This window comes from Elephantulus edwardii, unplaced genomic scaffold, assembly GCF_000299155.1.
Source record: "Elephantulus edwardii isolate Elephantulus edwardi_28Jun2011 unplaced genomic scaffold, EleEdw1.0 scaffold00303, whole genome shotgun sequence".
Taxonomy (NCBI): domain Eukaryota; kingdom Metazoa; phylum Chordata; class Mammalia; order Macroscelidea; family Macroscelididae; genus Elephantulus; species Elephantulus edwardii.
In genome coordinates, this window is record NW_006400053.1 from 102,210 (window position 1) to 124,243 (window position 22,034).

Below are 22,034 nucleotides of genomic sequence, written 5' to 3' on the forward strand. Positions count from 1 at the left end.
AGCCGGGTGAGGGGGAGCAATGCGATACCTGAAGATGGGGGTCATTGGTCAGAGCTGCCGAGGTGTTTCCCGATTCGTGAGCACATTTTTTAAGACAAGTCTAGCTTTTATAATGTTATCTGTGAGATCCAGGATCTAAGGAAGATACAGTTACTAATCTCAGAAGATTTCCTCCTCTGTCCTTTTATCAATGTTTGTACATCCACAGACATGTCTTGGTAACATAGTGCATATATTTTGGACTGTTAACCAAAAGGCTTACAGTTCAAGTTCACTAACCTCTATAGGAGACCAACGTGGGCATTTGCGTCTCAAAGACTTGCAGCCTTGAAATATGAAAGGTGCAAGTCAAAACCACAATGAAATACTATCTCACTCCAGTAGCAGTGGCAAAGTTTAACAGGACAACAAGTAATAAATGTTGGAGAGGATGTGATGAAATAAGAATTCTTATACATTGTTGGTAGGATTGTACAATGGTACAACCATTCTGTAAGGCAATTTGGCACTTCCTCAAAAAGCTGAATATAGAAATTCCATCTGACCCAGCTGTTGCATTGCTTGGAATATACCCCAAGAAAATGAGAACTGAGGCTCAAATGGAAACTTGTACACTAATTTTCTTAGCAGCATTATTCACCATCACAAGAGCATGGAAACAGCCCAGATGTCCAATCACAAATGAATGGATTGAGTAGTTGTGGTACATTCATACAGCATGCAGGAACAGTGATTCAGTAGATTACTACCTTACTTGGGAGGCACTGGAGAGCATTATGTTGAGTGAACTAACTCATTTCTACAAGGACAAATACTGTATAAAACCATTAATGTAGAATGAGTGTGAGGATCCAAAGCAGGGAGGGGGGGAGGTTTTCTGCCTCTTTCTCCTCTTTCCTTTCTCCTGGACATTTATACTCATCTCACTAGTTACTCTTCTATTTTCCTAGTAATGATCTTGGGCAGTATTTGTTCTTATGAAATTGAGTTAATTTTTTTCAGCATAATGCTCTCTAGATTCTCCCATGTTACATAACATTTTACAAAATCATACCTTAGTGTTGCATAGTATTCCATTGTGTGGATGTATCACAATTTCTCAATTCATTCATTAGTGGACATCTGGACTGTTTCCATGTTCTTACTGTCATGAATAGTGCTATTGTGAACAAAAGTTTACAGGATTTGAGTCTGTTTAGATACTTTTATCCTCTGTTGACCACTTTATCTTAATCTTGTGTGCTATTGCCATCCCTTAGGAGTTTAAACAGCTTCTGAGCAGGGTGGTTCTGCCTGCAGAATGCCGAAGGCTGTGAGTCCAAGCTGAGATTCTTCAGAGCTCCCTGTGCCTAAGGGAACAGGCTGCCTGTCTCTGTGTGGCAGTTAGGGCGCTACAGGGGCAGGTCTGCCTCCTCCTGCAGCGATGAGCTGTGAATTCAGTGTTTTCCTGCTGTCAATAGTCTTAGTGGCTGCCCTGCATTATCCTGGATATGGAAAGTGGAAGAAAGGCTTGACTTTGGGAAAGTGTGCCTGTGATGGGACAGTTTGGGAGTACCTGTCTCATTTCTGGCTGGTCTTTGCTAATGTGTCTGTTACAAAGGATCATTTGAGTTTATCCCATTACACTTGATTGGCACACTACATGGTGTACTAAGCTGCCAGCTTTTAAGTAAGTTAATGCAGTGTTTGAAGGTACAGGAAGAGGAACCTGAAGAGGGACTGGCGGTGTGAAGCAAGTGCTTAAAGACACCTGTGCGGTGCTTGTTGTTAAGTGCGGTTGAGTCGTAGATGACTCACAGTGACGCTATTAATGAATGACTAGAACACTTGTAGAACTTTCATCCTTTTTCCAGGTTCATAGGGTTTCCAGAGGCAAACCATTTTGAAAGTGTATACCACTCTTGCTTCTAAGCTTGTTTTAACTGGGAAGTTCCACCAAACACTGTTCACCATGGGTAACCGTTATCACATTTGACACATCAGTGTCACAGTGTTTAGCATCACAGCAACCACGAGTTACCTCTGTACGGCAAATGGACAGACCAGTGCTAAACCATTTAGAAGAATGTTTGACCAAAACCAAACCTGAGGGCCACAGATTAAAATCATCCACCTTTGGCTTGGTAGCGTTACTTTCTATCCACTAGGCCAATAGATCTGTTCTGTGTTGTTGTTATTGTTGTTAAGTGTCATTGAGTCGTAGATGACTCATAGTGACCCTGTGAACGAAAGACCTAAACACTTGTATAACTTTCATTGTTTTTTTATGTGCGGTGCTTACTCACAGTTATTGTTACATGTACCCCTTTAAACCTCCACAGCATTGTGTTGATTGGATACACTTGTCCTCTTGTCCCAGTGAAAATGAGGCATGGGGGTTCAGGGACAGTGATGACATCTGTTTGGTTTTGTGAGTATCTTCCCCTTGCTAGGCATCTCACGTGGGTATCCTGACTTTTCACCCTTTTCTTTAAACTCAGTCCTTTTCTTTAAACTGTCCTCCCCCAAGTGCTCCCTGGAAGGACCCATGGGGAGGACAAACCTTGCCAGCTGCTGTTGGGCCTTTTGTTCTTGACTGAGTGGTTTGCTTTAAAGGCCCAGGTTACTCATGCTTGACAGAAGTCTTCATATGCTGAATAAATATATTGATTACAACCTAAGGTTGAAAAGGAAAATATTTCAGTTGCTGTGGAAGACTGTCTAGGTTATTTTTGGCCTTTTTGTTGTTGTTGTGAGACTATAGTTTTAAAAAATGAATCTGAATATTAGTGTCAAAGAAAGAGTGACTTGGTAAGATCATAGAGATTGTTTTAAAATGGAACTAGTATAAATATCTGCCTTCTCAAGTAGAGTTGCCATGAAGATGCAGATGGGATATATCGCCTAAGGAAGGATCTTCATTTGCTGATGTGGCAAAACTCAAAATGAAGAGAAACAGCTGCAAACATCTAATAATAATTGAGACATGGAAATGTTCAACCTGTGAATCTAGCAAAATTGGATGCTGTATAAAATGAAATGGAATGCATAAAAATTCACATTGTAGGTATAACTGAGCTGATCCATTTTAAATAAGGGAATCACATGATTTACTCTGCTGGAAAGGAAACATTGAAGAGGAATGGTGTGACATTTGTGACTAGAAAGACCATTTTAGATCTCTCCTGAAGTACAGTGCTGTGAATGATAAGGCACTATATCATTACTCACACAAAGGATTCCTCTTAATACAACTATTATTCAAATATCTGTACCAACCACAAAAGCCAAATCTGAAGAAATTGAATATTTCTACCAACTTTGCAGACTACAATGAATTAAACATGTAGTCAGCATGCATTTATAGTAATTGATGACTGGAATGCAAAAGTTGGAAACAAAGACATGGAACTGAGAGTTGGAAAATATAGCTTTGGTAACAAATGAGGTTAGAGGTTGGATGATTGACATTTATACAATGAATTATATATTTATTGCAAATAATTAAAAAAAAAACCACAAACCCCATAACTATATGCATAGACTTCACCTGATGGAATACACAGGAATTAGATAAACTAAATCTATGAAGACATTGGAGAAGCTAAATACCAGCTGTCAAAACCAGGCCTGCCACTGATCATGGAACAGACCATCAACTACTGACATGCAAATTCATATTGAAGTTCAAAACAAGTCCATGAGGACCAAATAGGATATTAATTCAACATGAATTTAAAAATCATCTTAGGTGCAACCACTGTGGAAGGTGGTGTGGCTCTTTCTCAAAAGGTTGCAAATAGAAATACCATTTGACCCAGCAATTTCACTACTGAGAATATTCCCCAACGAGACCATAACTGCTACCCACACAAATATATGCACACCCATGTTTGTTCACGATAGCAAGGAGTTGGAAACAACCCAAGTGCCATCAACAAACGAATGGATAGAGAAGCTGTGGCATATTCACACAATTGAATACTACGCTGCATTGACAAACGAGGAATGCATGCAAGCAATATTATTTAAAATGGGTGACCCTGGAAGACATAATACTGAGTGAAATATCTCAGTCACAAAGGGACAAATACTACATAGTGCCATCTTTGTAAAACAGGACTGACATCGGGGTTGGGGAGAGACTGAGGAAGATGGGATAAGTAATGTATAATGCATTGAAACAGATGAGAGAGAAAACTGTTTAAAAGGGGTATGTGATTAGGAATTATTATCATGATGGGAGTCTAGAAGTAAGGATACATAGTGGAATGGACCTGGGGGGAGGAATTGTAAAACAGTGGGGGAACTTTACAAAGAGAAGTGTGTACTGGTGGGAGGGTGGGCAGGGAGAAAAGTGCACTGTTGTGAATGAATGGAAATCCAAAGTCTGTAAATTCTCATTAAAATTAATAAAAAATGATAAAAAACATATAAAATAAACACTCATGGTCAAAGACTAGACAAATTGTGGAGTATCATCAAAGACATGATCATGAAGAAAGTAAAAGGCCATTAGAAAGGAAGAAAAGACCAAAATGGATGTCAGAAGAGACTTTGAAACATGTATTCAGATGAAAGGAAACCAAAACAAGGGGAAAGAATGTCAAATTAAAAATGTGAACAGATGATTTTGGAGGACAACTTGATAAGACAGAAGAGTATTAAAAAAAAAAAACATGCTGAAGTTAGACAACCAAAAAGGAAGAACACACTAGGTATTCAAGTTGGAAGAACTGAAAAATTCAAGCCCAACTTGCAACACTAAAGGATTCTGTGGGTAAAATCTTGAATGATGCAGGACACATTAAAAGAAGATGGAAGGAATATACAGTCACTATACCAGATATAACTGGTCAAAACAAAACCACTTCAGGAAGTAGCATATGATAAAAAACCAATAGTACTGAAAGAGGAAGCCCAAACTGCACTGAAGGCATTGCAAAAAAACCAAACCGAATCAACCCACAGGAATGGATGCAATACCATTTGAGGTGTTTCAGGAAACAGGTGGAACCCTGGATCTACTCACAAGTCTCTGCCAACTAATATGGAAGACAGCCACTTGGCCAACTAACTGGAAGGGACCCATGTTTGTTCCCATCCCCCAAAAAGGTGATTCAGTAGAATATGGACATTATGAAACAATATCTTTAATATGACATGCCAGTAAAAATCTTGTTAAAGATTATGAAAAAATAAATTCAGGCAGGATTCAGAAGAAGCCATACTATGAGGGATGTCAAAGCTGATTTCAGGTGGACTTTTGCTGAAATCGGAATACCAGAAAGATGTTTACTTGTATTTTACTGATTATGCAGAGACATTTGACTGTGGACCAAAACAAATTATTGCCAACATTGAGAAGAATAGGAATCTCAGGACACTTAATCTTATCCATATAGAATCTATACATAGATCAAGAAGCTGTTGATTGAAGAGAGCAAGGGAATTTTGCAAGGTTTGAAATGAACTGTGGGTATCTGGGTTGTATTATTTCTTCATACTAAGAGTCAATTTGTATGCTGAACAAATAGTTTGAAAAGGTGGTCTATATGAAGAAAAATTTGACTTTATGGTAGGAGGAAGACTCTTCAGCAACCTACATTATGCATATAACACAGCCTAGAAAGTGAAGAGGCCTTGAAGCACTAACTGCAAAAGATCAGACTACAACCTCCAGTGTGGGTTACATCTCATCCTCAACAAAAAAAAGCGCTTTATCATTGAATCCATAGGCAACATTATGATAGCTGGAGAAGAGATTGATGTTGTCAGTGAATTAACTGGATTTGGATTCCCAATCATCACCTATGGTAGCATTGGGAAAATTTACTGTCAAGGACCTTTCTAAAGTTCAGAAGAGCAAGGACATCAGTTTAAAGACTAAGATGTGCCTGAGTCAAGCCATAGTACTTTTGTTGGATGTTGAATAAGGATGACTGAAGAAGAATTGGTGCCTGTGAGTTGTGATTTTGGGGAACAGTACTGACTGTCCCATGGACTGCCAAAAGAATAGAAAATCCTGTCTTGAAGCAACTACAGCCAGAATGTTCATTAGAGGCAAGTATGGAGTGAAACTTGGTCTCTCTCATGTTAGGCATATTTTTGGGAAGAACCAGTCCTGGGAAAGAGACGTCATGCTGGGATAAGTAGAGGATCAGAGAAAGAGGACAACTCTACATGGACTGCCACGGGGTTGAGTACGACAGATCATGAGACAGGGCAGGGCAGGGCTCAGACCTGTTCTTCTCAGCATCCTTATGAGTTGTAGTTGATGTGATGGCATAAAACTGCACCTTTATAAATATTATGTGGAAGGGAAACTACATATTTGCATGTGAGGACAAGCACAATATATGATTTGAATGAAGCACAAGGAAGGATGAGCAGCTATTGTCTGAGGAAGTCATGTGTTCCAAGTTTGTGAGATCCCTCGTTATCCTCCAAGGAAAACATCATATGTGCAGAAAAAGTTTTTTTTAGTTGAGTTAGTTTGTTTTTCTGTCTTTATCTCCCCTTCCCCACTCCCCCAGAAGCTGTGAACAAAGAGGAGAATTGACATTCTGCAGGATAATTAGCTTGTGGAGGCAGTATGTGCTTTGTAGTAAAATGTCTGATACAGTAACAATTTCCCATGAATTTCTGATGTTTCAGCCTATACATGCAGACTGGAAGCTGTTAGTAAAATATCCTGTAGCCTCCCTTCATTGTCTCCCTGGACAAGCTCAGGTTATTGGGCTGGGCATGCAGTCCAGCTCTGTAACCTTTAAAGAGAGGTCTGTATTTATCAGATGGCTCTCTGAGCGCAGGGTGCTTAGGTGAGCCCCATCTCGTCAGGTATGTCCTTGGCTGCAGGCTTCACTGTGGCATCCTTGACAACTTTGGGGTGTCTCCAGAGAGGAAGTGCTGGGTACCAGACTCTGTGGCAACCTGGTTTAAAGCACTATTCCTAATAAAAATGTGGTCCAAGTAGAGAATTTAGCATTCTTTTTTTTTTCTTCTAAATTTAGCATTCTTTTCTTTATTATTATTATGGTTCTTATGTTTTATTCATTCGTGTACATTGGTTTTGGGTTTTTTGTTTTTTTCTTCACTCCCTCCATCCACCAAACTCTGTGACTCCATGATTTCCCACCCTCCCCACTCACAGTCCCCATTTTCCCCTCCTCAGTTTAGTATTTTTAAACTGTTAGTGTCTTAATTTCCTAGTGTGGCTGTAGCAAGTGGGTGGTTTATAAAAACAAATTTATTGTGTCTCTTCAGAAGGAGAAAAGTCCACATAAAGGCTTGAGTCACTGATTTCTTGTGAGGACAGACCTGCCCTGTGCATCTCCAGCTTCTTGGTGTTCCTGCCCACTTCACTGTCTTATCTTCATATGGGTGTCTTCTCCCTCTGTCTGCCTCTTTTCCTTTATTGACTCACTCAACTCCAGTGTGATAGCCTCTCAGCCTAGCTATAACATCTTCATACACCCAGTTTTTAAACAAGATCATATTCACAGGCACTGGGAGTTAGGATTCCAGCATATCTTTGGAACACATGTTTTGAACGTATCTTAAAAGGGTTATAGTGGTGCACTGTTTAAAAATGGTTGCTAACCAAAATGTCAGCTATTGGAACCCATCAGCTGCTCATTGGAAGAAAGACATGAAATCTGTTTTGATGAGTGCTCCCAGCCTTGGAAACACTGTTGAGTACATTCTGCCCTGTCCTCTATGGTTACCAAGAGTTGGAATTAACTAAGCACCAGTGAATTTGACTTCGTTTGAGGGATCATAGTTCAGTTGCTTAGTTGTGAAGTAGGGTAGATACCATTGCCAAAGAGTTACCGGTAATTCCTGCCTATAACACCTTTTGACGTGCAGTTCCACACAAGTCTTCATTACCTCTAAAGGCCATTAATTCTGTTTTCAGACAACTCCTCCTATATTCTTAGGTGAAAGCCAGATTCTCCTCCCTGTGTGGGTGCTGGCTTCATGATCTCGTCCCCCAGCATGGTCACATAGACTGTGACCAGCTCTCTGCCCTGTCGGCACTCATATGCTTGATCCTTGTAGCCACGCTTTATGAGATGGGATTTCAAGCTCCTTCTCTTTCCTGCCTGTGCTTGAATGTCACACCCTCAGCTCACCTCCTCTGTAAAATGAGGAGCCAGAAATAAACTTGGCTTGCATGATAGGCCCATCACTGTACAGTCCAAGACCACCTGACATTTTTTTCAGCCATAACTCCATCATCACATACAGAAATTATATCCAATTACATCTTCTAAGTCTTTTTCACACCTCCTACATTCATGTATTTTTTTTTGCAGCTAAATGTCCAAATAACACTGTTTTCTCTCTATTGAAACTTCAATGTGTTGATCTTTTTAGATCTTGACTCTTTTACCCAATGCATTTACCATCCCTTCTGGAAATTTGTTTTATTAGACAAACATTTTTCTATGTCATCATCTCAGTAATTGCTAAAAATCTAGGAACATAGAAACTCAGAGTCCAAAGCCCTTATCCTAGACTATTCTTGACCCATTCATGAATCATTGTTGGTGGTGAATTGTACCTTTGCCAACTTACCAAATGAGGTTCACATTTTCTCAGTTGTCAACAAAGATATAATGACATTTTAGAAGGCATGTTGGCTAGCATCCCTGCATTCTACTGTCAGTTAAACAAGAACCAGAAAACTTAAGGCAAGGGAAGCACACAAAGTCCCAAATCATCGTGGTTTATGTTGGGGATGCTGACTTCATTGTGGACCAGGGTTTTTCTCCTTTCTTGAGTTAATATTAATCTCAGAGTGTAGGAGAGGGAATGTTAGAGTAACACGGCTGGGTGTTGGGCTGTGAGTCACTGCTACCTGGAGCAGAGTGGGACTGAGGTATGTAGATGGTCTCTTTTGGGGAGCCAACACCTGAGGGCCCTGGGCTTAGACGTCCTTTCCTGGCAAGATGTGGGAGTGGCTTCCATCTGGACTGGTGAGTGGGAAACTCAGTGGAGAAGGTCGTGGGGAAAATGACGATGTGCTTCAGTGGAGATACCACAGATCTGCAGAGTGGGGCTCAGGTGAGCACCAACATGGAGAATCCTTGCTGCAGAGAGGCAGATCTGGAGGCGTCAGTGGAGCAGTAAATTCCGAAGTCATTGATGATAGCAAGTCTTTGCAAGAATAGGTGTGATTACTTAAGGGAAGGCAGGGTCTGGGGCTCAGGCTAGAACAGCAATTGACCCCACCCTTCCACAATCTACCACACTACATTTGAAAAGACAAGTCAGGTTAAGGTACAGATGAGCTTGATGAAAACAACATAGCAACACTTACATCTGGAAAATGGACAGACAGAGTAGGATGATAATTCTGCCTGATGGAGAGTGAGGGTCAGCCACAGTCTAGTTGCTAGGTTGTTCAAATCCCCCTTCATCCCCAGGTGCACCCAGCATCCATGTCTGGAGAGTCTCTGCAGGGACCCTTTTGTGTGCACCTCCTTGTTTGTGCCTGATGTCTCTGGTTGTGCTGGGTATATGCCCCATTGGCTTCTGGACCAGCTTTTATTTCTGGATTCATCTCCTCAGGTCTGACTGATGCGTGCTCTGTCTGCGGCAGAGCTGAGACCAAATCAGCTTTCTTACCAGCCTGGGTCCTTGGTGGTGGACACTTGTGTGTCCTGTGTCTGTGCCTGTTTTCATTTACTTGACCCATATGAGGGGCATGATTACAAAACAGCAAAAATATCCCTTCCCTTTTATTTGTGTTCTGGCCACTATTACTGCTCCAAAGAGGCTCACACTCCAGCCCCCTCAGTGACTGGTCCCTTTCTCTGTGGTGTGGATACTGGGACTGAAGGCAGGACTTCAGTGGTTTTGCTCACGGTTAACTTCTGGTGCCAGAAAGTGGTAGGTATTCTAGAATGACTTGCTAGAGAACAATTACATTTAGTCTGAAGCTTGTGTTTGAATTCTAAGGTAACAGAGACACATGTGATAAAGTAACTGGCCTAAGCCATGTGGAGAAACAGACTTACCTGGCCTTTGAGTCCCAAACTCTTAACCTGTCTGCCTGGCAACCAAAAGACTGGCAATTTGAATTCGTGAACAAGTTACCTAGAAGAAAGTCCTGCTTATCTATTGCTAAAAAATCACCCAGTGAGAAGCTGACAAATATGGAGTTCCTGTGAGTCAGGTTTAACTCTATGGAATTGGATTTTTTTTTTTTTTTCCTCAGTGATTATATTTATTTCCTTTAAAAAAACCAAAACACACCACAACTCAAATCCCAACAGCAAACAACACTTTTTATTGTGATTTGGGTGAAAGTTTACAGTGCAAATTGATTTTCTGGTCTACAGTTCATAGACATTTTAGTGTGTGGGGAGGTGCTGCCATTTTGATCATGTGTGGTAGATCATTCCAAAGAGGTATTCCTCCCTGGTTTTGTTGTTAACTTGATAGACCTGTCTGAAAATTGGCCTTGGCTCATCACATGAGGGTGAGTGAGTTCAGATCCAGTCTTGGAGCATGTTTAGGGCCATGGTCTCACAGGTTCTGTCAATCTAGAGCAGACTAGTAAGCTTGGTGTTTTTGTTCTTTTGAGTTTTGTCCCGTTTTTACCCCCACCTCTGGTGAGGACCTCCTCCTGTGATCCCTCCAGAGCAGCCAGCAATGGGAGCTGGACACCACCTCATTCGTCTGGTCTCAGGGATGTGCATGCCCCATTAGGCCTTTGGACTAGTTAGTTTTACAGGCCTTTGATTTTCACTATTCATTTCTCTGGACCAGAGAGAGAGAGCAGTAGTTAGATCTTGGGTGACCATTCACTAGTTTTTAAATACCTCAGTTGCTTAAAGGAAAAATACTGTAAATAAGATCACCATTTTAAGATAAATGGGGATGGTACGGCATGAGGAGAACAAGAATTGAATGAATAGACAATGAACATGGTGATAGATTAGGGGAAGGGAAGATCAACCTGGGAAGAATGGATAATCAGAAAATATATGTATTACATTTAGCAGTCCAGAACAAGACATGTATAACTGATCAGATTAGGGGGAAGTGGAGAAGGAGAGTTGGAGGAAAGAAGGAATAAGGGAAAACTTACCCATAGATAAAAATAATTGTAGGGCATTGACAGGCAAAGATGGCAGGGGAGAGAAAGGGAATAGAGACTAGCAAATTGATGGATATGGAGAAAGGAGAGGGAGAGTGCAGCCAAGCGTTGACTGTTGTTATGTGCTGTCAAGTTGAGTATGGCTCATAGTGATCCTATTAACAACAGACCTGAACCTTGACCTATCCTGTGGCATCCTCATAATATCTGACACATTGGAGACCGTTGCTGGAGTCACTGTGTCAGTTCTCCTCGTTGAGAATTTTCCTCTTTTTCGCCCGCTCTCCAGCTTTCCAAGCATGATTTCCCTCTCCAAGGAATAGCCTCTCCTAGCAACATGCCCAGAGAATGTGAGAGCAAGCTTCAACATCTTTGCCTCCAAGGAGCACTCTGGCTATACCTTCTCCAAGACATACCTGTTCATTCTTTGGTCAGTCCATGAAATCTTAAGCACTCTTTTCCAACACCCCAGTTTAAAGGCCTCTATTATTCTTCTGTCATCCTTAATCATTGTCCAGCTCTCAGATGCCTAGTAAGTGGCTGGAAAGACCATGACCTGAATCAGGTGCACCTTAGTGTACTGATAAAACTGATAACATTGTTCCTCAATGATTGGGAGAGGTCCCTAACTTTCACAGTGCAATATGTTTTCCAGTCTCCTGTTAGGACCAAGTATATTGATTGCAAATCTAAGTGTATTGATTGTGGAAATGCTTGCAAAGTTTTGATAGGACTTTGTAAATAATGGTATTATACAATGGTCATGATTGTTGTAGGAGCTTTGGTGGCCCAGTGGAAGGAGTTGTACTGCGATCCGGAAAGCATGTGGTTCGAGGCCACAAGCTGCCCCACAGGAGAAGGATGGACAATCTACTCCCATGTGATTAACTGCCTCTGAAAACCTATGGGAGGGTCAACTGTGGGTCGGTTCTGACTCTATGGTACCCAATAACAAAAACAATTATTATTGTTATAATATGAAAAATATGAGTGACTGAATGAAAACTAATTGAAAAAGTAGGATGTTTAACAAAGTAGAATGTAGAACACTGTCTTTGTGGATTATGTTAGGACAGTTTGTCTTTATGTCTTTATGTCCCCTGGCCCCATCCAGACATTTGGTTATAACCGAGTTTTTATGACTTCTTTATGCTCTGTTATAGGCATGGATATACTTGCAGCATACATAAATACATATATAGAAAAATCTTCTATCTAGAAAAATCCTCTATTAAATCTATGTATGTCAGTGGGTAGAATTCCATTCTTCTCCCCACATCTGTTCCACTTGGATGTCCATCCATGTATCCACTTGTAGATTATTAGTATTATCATTGCAGGATTTTGTTTGTAATAGTGTTATCTTTGCTGCCTTTAATGCTCATGATCCTCCTAGTTTCTTTTGCGTTGATCAGTTCACAGAAACTAGATTTTGAGTCCTCTTTTGCAACCCCTTGTATTAAATGATTGCAGAGTTCAAAGGAATAGTATTTTAACACTTCTTCTATCAAGGATTGCACAGCCTGTAGGGAGCAGGTGAGTGGAATTTCTCTTCTGTGTCAGCTTGCTATAGATGACAGATTAGCTAACTGAAAGTAAAATAAAGGTCCCCTCAGGAAATTGGAACATTGGAGGGCAAAGCAAAATCCTGCTTTACTGGAAAAGTTAGCTTCTTGTAACTGGAATGATGTGATTCATTCTACAAAACTAAGCCAGGGAGAAAAGAGCAGCACAGGGCAGAACTTTAAAACATTTACGTGGTTCTGAACAGAAAATGGGAAGTGGGGGGGAATCCCAAAACAGAAGGGAGAGAGCAGAATGGATCTGTGTCTTGGTCAGGCTGCAGCCTGATGGACCTTGTGGGCTTTTAAGTGTCTTCTTGGCCCTAGCTCCCAGGGGCCTACACTCTCCTGGACCTGCCTGATGGCTGTATCCTCTGCTGCAAACATCTCACATCTCTAGGATCAGGAGACTGCCTGCTGTGCAGTGTGGATGAGGTGCACAGGTGTGATGCAGTGCTGCCCCAGGACCCCTGCCCCAGGGACAATCTCTGCGGCATCCTGAGTCCAGGAAGGTCCCAGAGCACTGAGAATATGGTCTGCTTCTGAAAACTAGCATGTGTTTTGACCATTGGTGGCCAACCAGTGTGACAGCTCTCAACAACAGAAAGAATATTCAACTTATGGATGATTTCAGTTTAGAGTGGAATTTGAGATTACCCAAATGGAGTGTAGTTGTTTAGTTGATTTTCACCACCAACCCAAAGGCCCATAGTTTGAATCTGTCAGTACTCTTTGGGAGAAATATGGATAATCTCCTCCCATGTGATTTACTGTCTCTGCAAACCCACCTGTAAGTCAGTTCCAACTTGACAGTACACAGCAACAACATTCAAGTGAGTGAGGTTGTGTTTATGAAGATCTATAAATGGTGTTGGCACTCTGTTAAAGTGGATGTAGGTTTGTTCTAACCCAGACTGTTTGAGTTACAGATGCTTTAAGTGATGGGTGTAAAGAGGTTTGTGTTAGGCTTGTTGTTATTAAGGGCCATTGAGTCAAGTATGACCTGTATTGACCCTATGAACAGCAGATCTAAATCTCGCCCTATCTTATGCCATTCTCACACTTCTGACATACTAGATCCCATTGTTGCAGTCACTGTGTCAGTCCACCTAATTGCGGGTTGTCTTCTTCAATAATCAAGTCCCTCTTCAAGGAATAACTTCTCCTAGCAACATGCCGGAAATATGTGAGGTGAAACTTTATCATCTTTGCCTCTAAGGAGCGCTCTGGCTGCACTTCCTTTAAGACGTATTTGTTGGTTCTTTTGTCCATCCATGGGATGTTCAGTACTCTTTTCCAACATCACAACTCAAAGGCATCAATTCTTCTTCTGTCACCTATATTCATTGTTCAGCTCTCAGGTGCATAGCAAGTGATTGGAAAGACTGAAATCTTCAAACTGACATCATTGATGTTCAATAATTTGAAGAGTTCCCTGACTTTAGACTTTTCCCAGTGTAGTATGTCCCTTGGTACCAGTTATGTTCCTCTTAATTGTTGCAATTCTGACCAGGTTTCTGTTTCTTCATTGGCATGGAGGGATGTAAACCTCTCACCAGTGTTTGTATCATTTTTACTACATTACAACACATTTTCAAGTTTCTGATCTCATAAGATTACATTTTATGAACATCAAGTGTTAACTTATGTTTATATGTAGAATAGGAACCTCATCTGTGGGAAAGTGAAGAACCATTTGTAACACTGAAAGTTATGTGTAGTATTTAATTTCTCAGTCACCTGTGTAAGAGATCTCATACATGATCATTGTTACCCTTAGATATCAAATGTGTAAAGTGTCTCATGCTGTTTGGATGAAATATAAATGTACATATACAATGTAAATACAGTTTCATTGATACCAGAAGGTTTAGTATAATTGTGACTATTTACATTTATTACATTTACACAGACTATTCTATTGTAACAAACACTAGAATATCTGTAGTTGTTATCTATGACATTGTATTTTTTTTTCTTCCCCAGTGCCTGGCTATTTGATGGTTGGGTATCCTGGTAGAGGAATGAAATAAACTTGTATCTTGTATCTTTCTTTCACTGTATGTGGAGATCAAGAAACCAGAGCTGTGTACCTAGGAGTCAAGCAGGTTTGAGGTTTCCTTCTTGTGTCCAGAGTATGGGGCTTCTGTACTATTCCCAATGGGTTGCTTGGGCTTTTTTTTTTTCAGATAAAAAGTCAGTTAAGAAATACAGGTGTTGCATACTGCAGATACCAGCAGGACACTGGGGAGGTAGTACAAGTGGGAGGGGGGTAAAAGGATTCTTTTCTAGGACATGGTTCTCATAGTTGGGCACCCAGGCCTGCAGGACTAGCACTACGAGACAACAATTTCTTGAGCCTTCATCTGCTTGAATATACCCTCTAGCTGATTCCTACATGGGTTCAAGGTTCTGAACACTGTTTGCAGGTAGAGCAAAGTCAGGCTGCTGAGGCTGCTTTCAAGCATCTGCCCTGCTTCCTGCCTCTTCCCAGTCAGACTTCCCTGAGCCTCTCTTCAAACTGCCTTGGGGTGTGGGTTCCTCCCTCTGCTCTTTCTCACACTGCCATCAGGGGTCTTCCTGACCTTCTAGAGCGAGGCAGCCAGGAGACACCCCTGGCATCCCCAGATCCCTGTCCACAGATCTGTGAAAACTATTATTGCCTTTAATTTGCCACTTGTTGATGAGGTGGTTGGTCAGCACCTCTTGGTACAGAATTCAGCTACGTATCAGTCCTTACCTCTTTTTTTTTTTCCTATATTTTATTAATTTTCATAAACATTTACAGAGATTTTGGGTTTCCATTCATTCATTGTTGCACTATTCTCTCTACCCTTCTCCCAGTTTGTTCTTGTCCAAATGCCACAGTGCTTGTCAAAGCCAGTTCTGATTAAGTCCTTACCTCTTAAATCACTCTGACTTTCCAAGAAAAGAAGTGAGTGGTGAGACTGTATGAGTCTTGGTTGCAGGGAATCCATTTTAAGGTAAGGAAAGTGAAGAACTCTTAGGATGGTCACTGCTGAAAACAAAAACAAAGCCATTCTTTAAAACCAGAAGACTCCTTTATTACAGTGGATTTTACCATGATGAAAACTAGGATTAGGAACAGGCTAATAAATGTTGTACCTCTACGATGTGCCTGTAGTCAGTCCTGTGGTGGTAGTAGTGGTTATGTACCATCGAGTTGGAACCAACCCATAGCTGATCATAGGTTTCCAGAGGCAGTTTATCAAACAGGAGGAGATTGTTCATCCTTCTCCCATGGAGCATATGATAGATTCGAACTGTGTGCCTTCGAGATTCCATTGCAGATTCTTACCACAAGGCCACCAGAGCTGCTAATTAGGCTTCCTGGCACCTTTTCTTCCCAAGTATTAGGGAGCTCCGTGGGCACGGTCAGGAGGGAGTTGTGATGCTGACCAGATGCCACGCCTCTGACAGTTCTCCAGGAACTCCTTGGGAGAAGGTGAGCATCTCCTCCTTTGTGATTTACATACACTGAAAACCCACTGGAGGGTCAGCCTCAAGTGTGAAGAATATTTAAATGATAGAGATGACTATTTCTGGTCTTTTTAATGCATATGGCAAGAGCAGTAGAGTAATAATAGTTTTGCTGAGTTTGATTTGAGGCAGCGAGTAGTATATATTCAATTAGCATTTCATTTTTGCAGCAGCCTTGTCAACGTTGTTGTTGCTAGAAACAGTAAAGCAGAAATCCTTGTTTGAGCCCATGGCTTGTCTAGGGTGGGATTCTACAGGGCAGCCTGGTTCACAGGTAAGGAAAATGAGCCCACATGACAGGGTGGACTTAGTAAGAGCCAAAACTGGTAAATGGTGCTGCTGGGACACAGATTCGAATCGTTAACACTTTCCTTTTTTCTTTCTTTTTTTTCCAGAGTGATCAGGAGAGGCCTGTCATTTTTAAAAAGCCCAGTGCAGCTAGTAAGAGGAGGGTCAGCAGCGGGGAGGGAAACCTTTTGTGAGATGATTGACATGGGGGCTACCGCAGTGGGCTCAGATGCACCTGATGATTATAAAGAGAGTACAGGACTGGGTGGTATTTTGTTCCTTGGTTTATAGAATTGCCAGCTTGAGGGCTAATGACATCAAAGTTTGTACTTAACTCAGAGCATATAATATATAGTTGTGTTTTTGCACATATATCTGTATATCTCTATATCTGTATGCCTTCGATATTCTTAGAGACACAATTTAAACAAAAAAGGGGTTTTTTTGTTTATTTCATGCATTCCTTCGTTCACATTGTGTTTCATACAACCATACCCATACATTATGTTTTTAGAATTAATCACTGTTGATCCATGCCCACCGTTACCCTGCCATGTCCAGGTCCCCACCAGGCCTTACCCATTTCCTTCCCTCCCTTCCTGCAGAGACATTTTCTCAGCTAGATGCTCTCATTAGTTCTCATATTAGCAGTTTGTAGGAATTTGTTTTACAAGTATATGTAGTTTGGTTTTGCCATTCCCTTAAATTCTTGGAGGATAGTTCTGGCCTTTGCTTTCTTTGAATACTGAGGTCTTTGGGGGAATGTGTCTGGATCAGCTGAAACACTTTGTTGGAAATGCTGTCACCTGGGAAGGGATTCTGTCACCAGTGCTGGTGGTACTTGGCTCGAGCCCAGGCCTGCCCTGGCGCTGGTGCCCTGGAGCTCCCTGCTGGTGGGTGTGTACTGCTCTCAGGGCTGTGCCACTGCTGCCCTGCTGCTAGTGCAGCCCATGTGGACTGGCGGTACTCCTCCTACTTGCCTTCATTTCCTTGGGCTTCAAAGGTTCTTTTTGGGCCAGCTGCTGATTTCACATTTTCTGAAAGTTTTCAGATTTTTTTTTATTATGATGATTATGATGCTGAAGTCCATTGCTCTTAAGATAAAGAAATCATGATTTGCAAGTTCCCTTACTCATCACAGAGTAGTGGTGTGTGTCTCTTCATCTGACATTGTGTCCAAGACCTGCTCCCTTGTCCTGTGTTCATCCAGGGACACATGCAGCTTGCTGTGTTATTGCTCTTCCCTGTGTGGTTGATGCTCTTTGAAAAACTTGCTACCACTTGCTGTCTAGCTTGGCTTCCTTTTTTCCTATTTCTTTTATGAAACACCCCAGAAACAAGCTGTCACAGGCTCCTGGGTGCTGGGCTCTGCCTCACATTTTGTGCCTGGAGCTTGTCTTTTCTCCATGAGTAAGTGAGTAATATATCTGATTTTTTCCTTTTGCTTCTGTAAATGGGCAAATCATATCCAGTGTAGAGGTTGCCACTCATTCTGAGGGGTGACCATCTTTCATCTACTTTGTTGTTGGCCGCAGATTAATCCTCTTGAAGACCATCTTTGGTTTCTCTTCCACTCAAGAGCCTTCAGTGGGGCATCATTACAAAATAAAACTTTTATTCCAGAGCTGACATGCATGATCCACTAGAATTTTGCCTTTATTCTACTCTTCTCTAGGTCCCTGAACCATCCATTTGCTTTTATTTTTATATTCTTTTTCTGCCTTTTCTCTGTCATCTGGAATGGTCTACTCAATTTGTAACTTGATGCATCCCTTAAGAGCCAGCTCATATGCAACACTACCTATGCAGCTGCAACAGAAAGGACCATCCTCTTGCAGTGAGCGCTTATTTGTCTAGCTCAGTTCAAGCACACACCTAGGGTGAACTTGCTGGTGGTTAGTTGGTGCAGTATCACTGTAACATAGTTATGGCACTGACTATTTCTCACCTGATACCTGTTCTTACCTCCTGGCCCTCACCAGCAGGTTCCATAGAGTGTAGGTTCCTGCTTCTTTGCATTGCTTATCACATGTATTGGGTTCTTGACAAGTTAATAATTGATATCAGTTAGAAAACCTCACTGTGTCTAAGAATATCTAATACTGAATATGGAGATTATGTATCTGGGATTTAAGAAATAAGCAAAGTATGCTAGTATTATGGCTGTTTTATGAGAATTCTTTACAATCTGCAAATGTATTGGCCCAACAATTCAGTATTTGAAGAATTATAGGGGGCAATAGTTTTTCACATCTGCTAAGAATAAGAGCTGGAACATACTGTAAAAAGATTGAGAGCAGTGTGGGGAGGACCAAGACTTACCTTCACCGACTCCCCAAGGGGGAACTGTCCCTATCGTAAAACCCATTTCCATGAGGTCAGACATGGCCTCTCTGCTCCCACACACACTTCTCCTAATTTTAGCACCAACCCAGGGCTCTCCTGCTGTGTCCAAAATTCATTGCAAAGGCCACACAGCTGTCTCAGAGTATGGAATTTATTCGGAAAGTTAACAAGTTATCATTCAGATTGGTAATAAGATACAGTTTCTCAGTCAGGAAATCTCAAGCATGCTCACATGCCCTTCAGCGATGCAGCTTTAGGTCAGTATTACCGAGCTCTTTTCTGTAATCCTTATATAATCCTACCAATTATGGCATCTCCCCTACTACTCCAGCAAGCTTGGGTGAAGCCCCTGGTACTGGCTCTGTGGGACAGCAGTCCCAGGTCAACTCTGTCTCATGTCGGTCTTTGGTTCTCTGCCGCTGCTCTCATGTAGATCCTAGTCTGACTTGCACAGGAATCTCTGGACCTGATGGAAGGATGCTTTCTCACTGGTAATGAGAGTTCTCATTTCCACTGCTGAACCTGCACAATGTAAACCTGAAAGAACATCAAAACTGGCCATTCTCCACATGGATAGACAGTACATCTTACATGCATGTCCCACCCAACTGTGTGGTGAAAGTCAAAGACAATGGATTATAAAAGCCATTTTGAACAGTTAACTTGTTACAGCCATTATGTATTTATCGTGTTAAAATAGGAAGATAATCTAAATGTTCTGTAATAGGGAAAAAGTTAAAAAAACCTTTTACTTTTCATATCTATATTCTAAAACTATTATTCCCTTCTTAAGATAATATAGAACATTTATTGACTCAGTAAGCTGTTCTTGCTAAATGAAAATATGTTTGATAACATAATTGTTAGGTTTTATTTACTTTAACCCTTTTGTGACCAATTTATTTTCTACTTTGAGTTTTTGGTTAATTGTATTAGAAGGCATACTGAAATTCAGGAAAAAGATTTTTTAGGTAATAGAGTTTTGGGTACAATTTTACGGGATCAGTATGTCCCAAATGACTCCAGAGATAGAATTGTTGTCTGCTTTGGGCTCTGTGGGAGGAAGATGGGTAGTTCCCTCCTATAAAGATTTATAATCTGGGAAATCTCGTTATAAGTCACCATGAGTCAGATTCTCAACTTGATAGTGGTGGGTAGATTTAATCAAGTAAATCATGCCAAATTAGCCTCTCTATTTACTGTTAAATTAGGCTTTAATGCAGAGTTGGCGAGAACTCCAGGCACCGTGGTCCATGTCATATGTTACTAGAAAGCATGGACTGTGTTCCTTTGCCTGCCTACTTTTCTGGTCCTGATGACTGGCCTCCAGTGTAGCCTGGATTGCTTGGTGTCCTTCATAGTGGTTGAATCTTAGGTTCTAGCTACTTGTCTGTAGAGTTGTGTCCAGGCACCGAGGACAGGTGCATTTCAGAGGCGATGTGAGGTGAAGCTTGGTAGCTGTGGGTGTCAGGCATACCTGGGTGCTCCCATTGACCTCTCATGCCTGTGTGCAACCTGGGCTCCACATTAATAGACTGGAAATATCCTTTCCCATCACCAGTGAGAGTGTTATCCTTCACAAGTGGCAGCTAACAGGACGGCTGATAGCCTGCAGCCTACATCAAGAGTAGGACTTCAGTGACAAATTACTTTTTATTTTTTAAAACGTTATTATTGTTGTCATTAGGTGTTGTGGGATTAGTTTCGGCTAACGGCAGCTCCAGTACAACAGAGCCGAACTCTTACTAGCTGTGCTCATGGGTGTGCTCATGAGCATTGTTGGGCCGCTGGATTTTGAGGGGCTTATCTCCGTCAGACACTGTTTTGTTGTGATCCATAGGGTTTATATTTTAGGGGGAAAAAAGTCTGTGTCATGTGACTTTATTGAGAAGTCCTGCTAAAACTGGTCCACTGATAACCCTGCTAGTGTTTGAAATATTGATGTCATAGCTTACAGCACCCCAGCAATACATAGCTACCACAGAATGACACACTAATGGCTGGGGTGTGGAGTAATAATAACAAAAGGCACTTGGAAATTGGCATTTCTATGGGCATGAAAATCATTCTGCCAGTGATTTCCTAGTAACTGACCTCTGTCCTGTCTTTCTGTCCTGTCTCCTTAGTCTGTGGGCCAGGCATCGATATCCGGAATGACTTCCAGCAGCTGAAACGCCTGGAGAACTGCACGGTGATTGAGGGCTACCTACACATTCTGCTCATCTCCAAGGCCGAGGACTACCGCAGCTACCGCTTCCCCAAGCTCACTGTCATCACTGAGTACTTGCTGCTCTTCCGCGTGGCTGGCCTCGAGAGCCTCGGTGATCTGTTCCCGAACCTCACAGTCATCCGAGGCTGGAAGCTCTTCTACAACTATGCCCTGGTCATTTTCGAGATGACCAACCTCAAGGATATTGGACTTTACAACCTAAGGAACATCACACGGGGGGCCATCCGAATTGAGAAAAATGCTGACCTCTGTTACCTGTCCACTGTGGACTGGTCCTTGATCCTGGATGCTGTATCCAATAACTACATTGTGGGCAACAAGCCTCTGAAGGAGTGTGGTGACCTGTGTCCAGGGACGATGGAGGAGAAGCCATTGTGTGAGAAGACCACCATCAACAATGAGTACAACTATCGCTGCTGGACTACTAATCGCTGTCAGAAAAGTAAGGCTCTGCTTCCTTTCTCCCCTTCTCTTTGCCCTACTCTTCTAAATGCATTTCCTCCCCTTGTGGGGTATGGGCTATACAGCCTGGGATCTGGCACCCCAGCCATGCGAGGCTGATCTGCATGTATGCTGTAGCTTTCTGTTGTGCTCAAGAACTCATGGAATGCCAGGAGGTGGCATGGATGAAGGCCACATGTTTGCTGCCAAGGCATTATTATTATATTTTAGGAATATCTCTGTTTTTCTGGGCTAGAAACTCCTACATCTTCAGGTTTGAATCCCTGATGAGGAAGGTGGTGAGGAAGGCGGCCTGGTGATCTTGGAATTCCCCGAGCCTTAGCAGCCGTGACCTGCTTAGGGAGCATCTCATCCATTTTTTGCTGAGAGGATATTTTTTGGTACTGCCAGACTTCCTCAGCATTGGGGTACTTTGAATATGTTTAAATAGAAACAGATTCATATCCTCTAAAAATGGTGGTTTCCATCCTGCCCTTGGCTTTTAATGATGATATTGGGCTTTCATGGCATCCTGCTTTTCCTAGAGCACTAGCCATGTGGGTGAGCCCGGGCCGGC

The 22,034-nt window shown here is 41.8% G+C and overlaps 1 protein-coding gene across 1 annotated transcript in view; it reads left to right on the forward strand.

Moving 5' to 3' along the window:
• IGF1R (insulin-like growth factor 1 receptor) overlaps positions 1-22,034 on the forward strand; it is a 431,767-nt gene that overhangs the window by 58,927 nt on the left and 350,806 nt on the right. Inside the window, exon 3 of the mRNA XM_006900966.1 lies at positions 20,913-21,458. Within this exon, the coding sequence (XP_006901028.1) occupies positions 20,913-21,458 (546 nt within the window). The remainder of the gene's footprint in view (positions 1-20,912; positions 21,459-22,034) is intronic.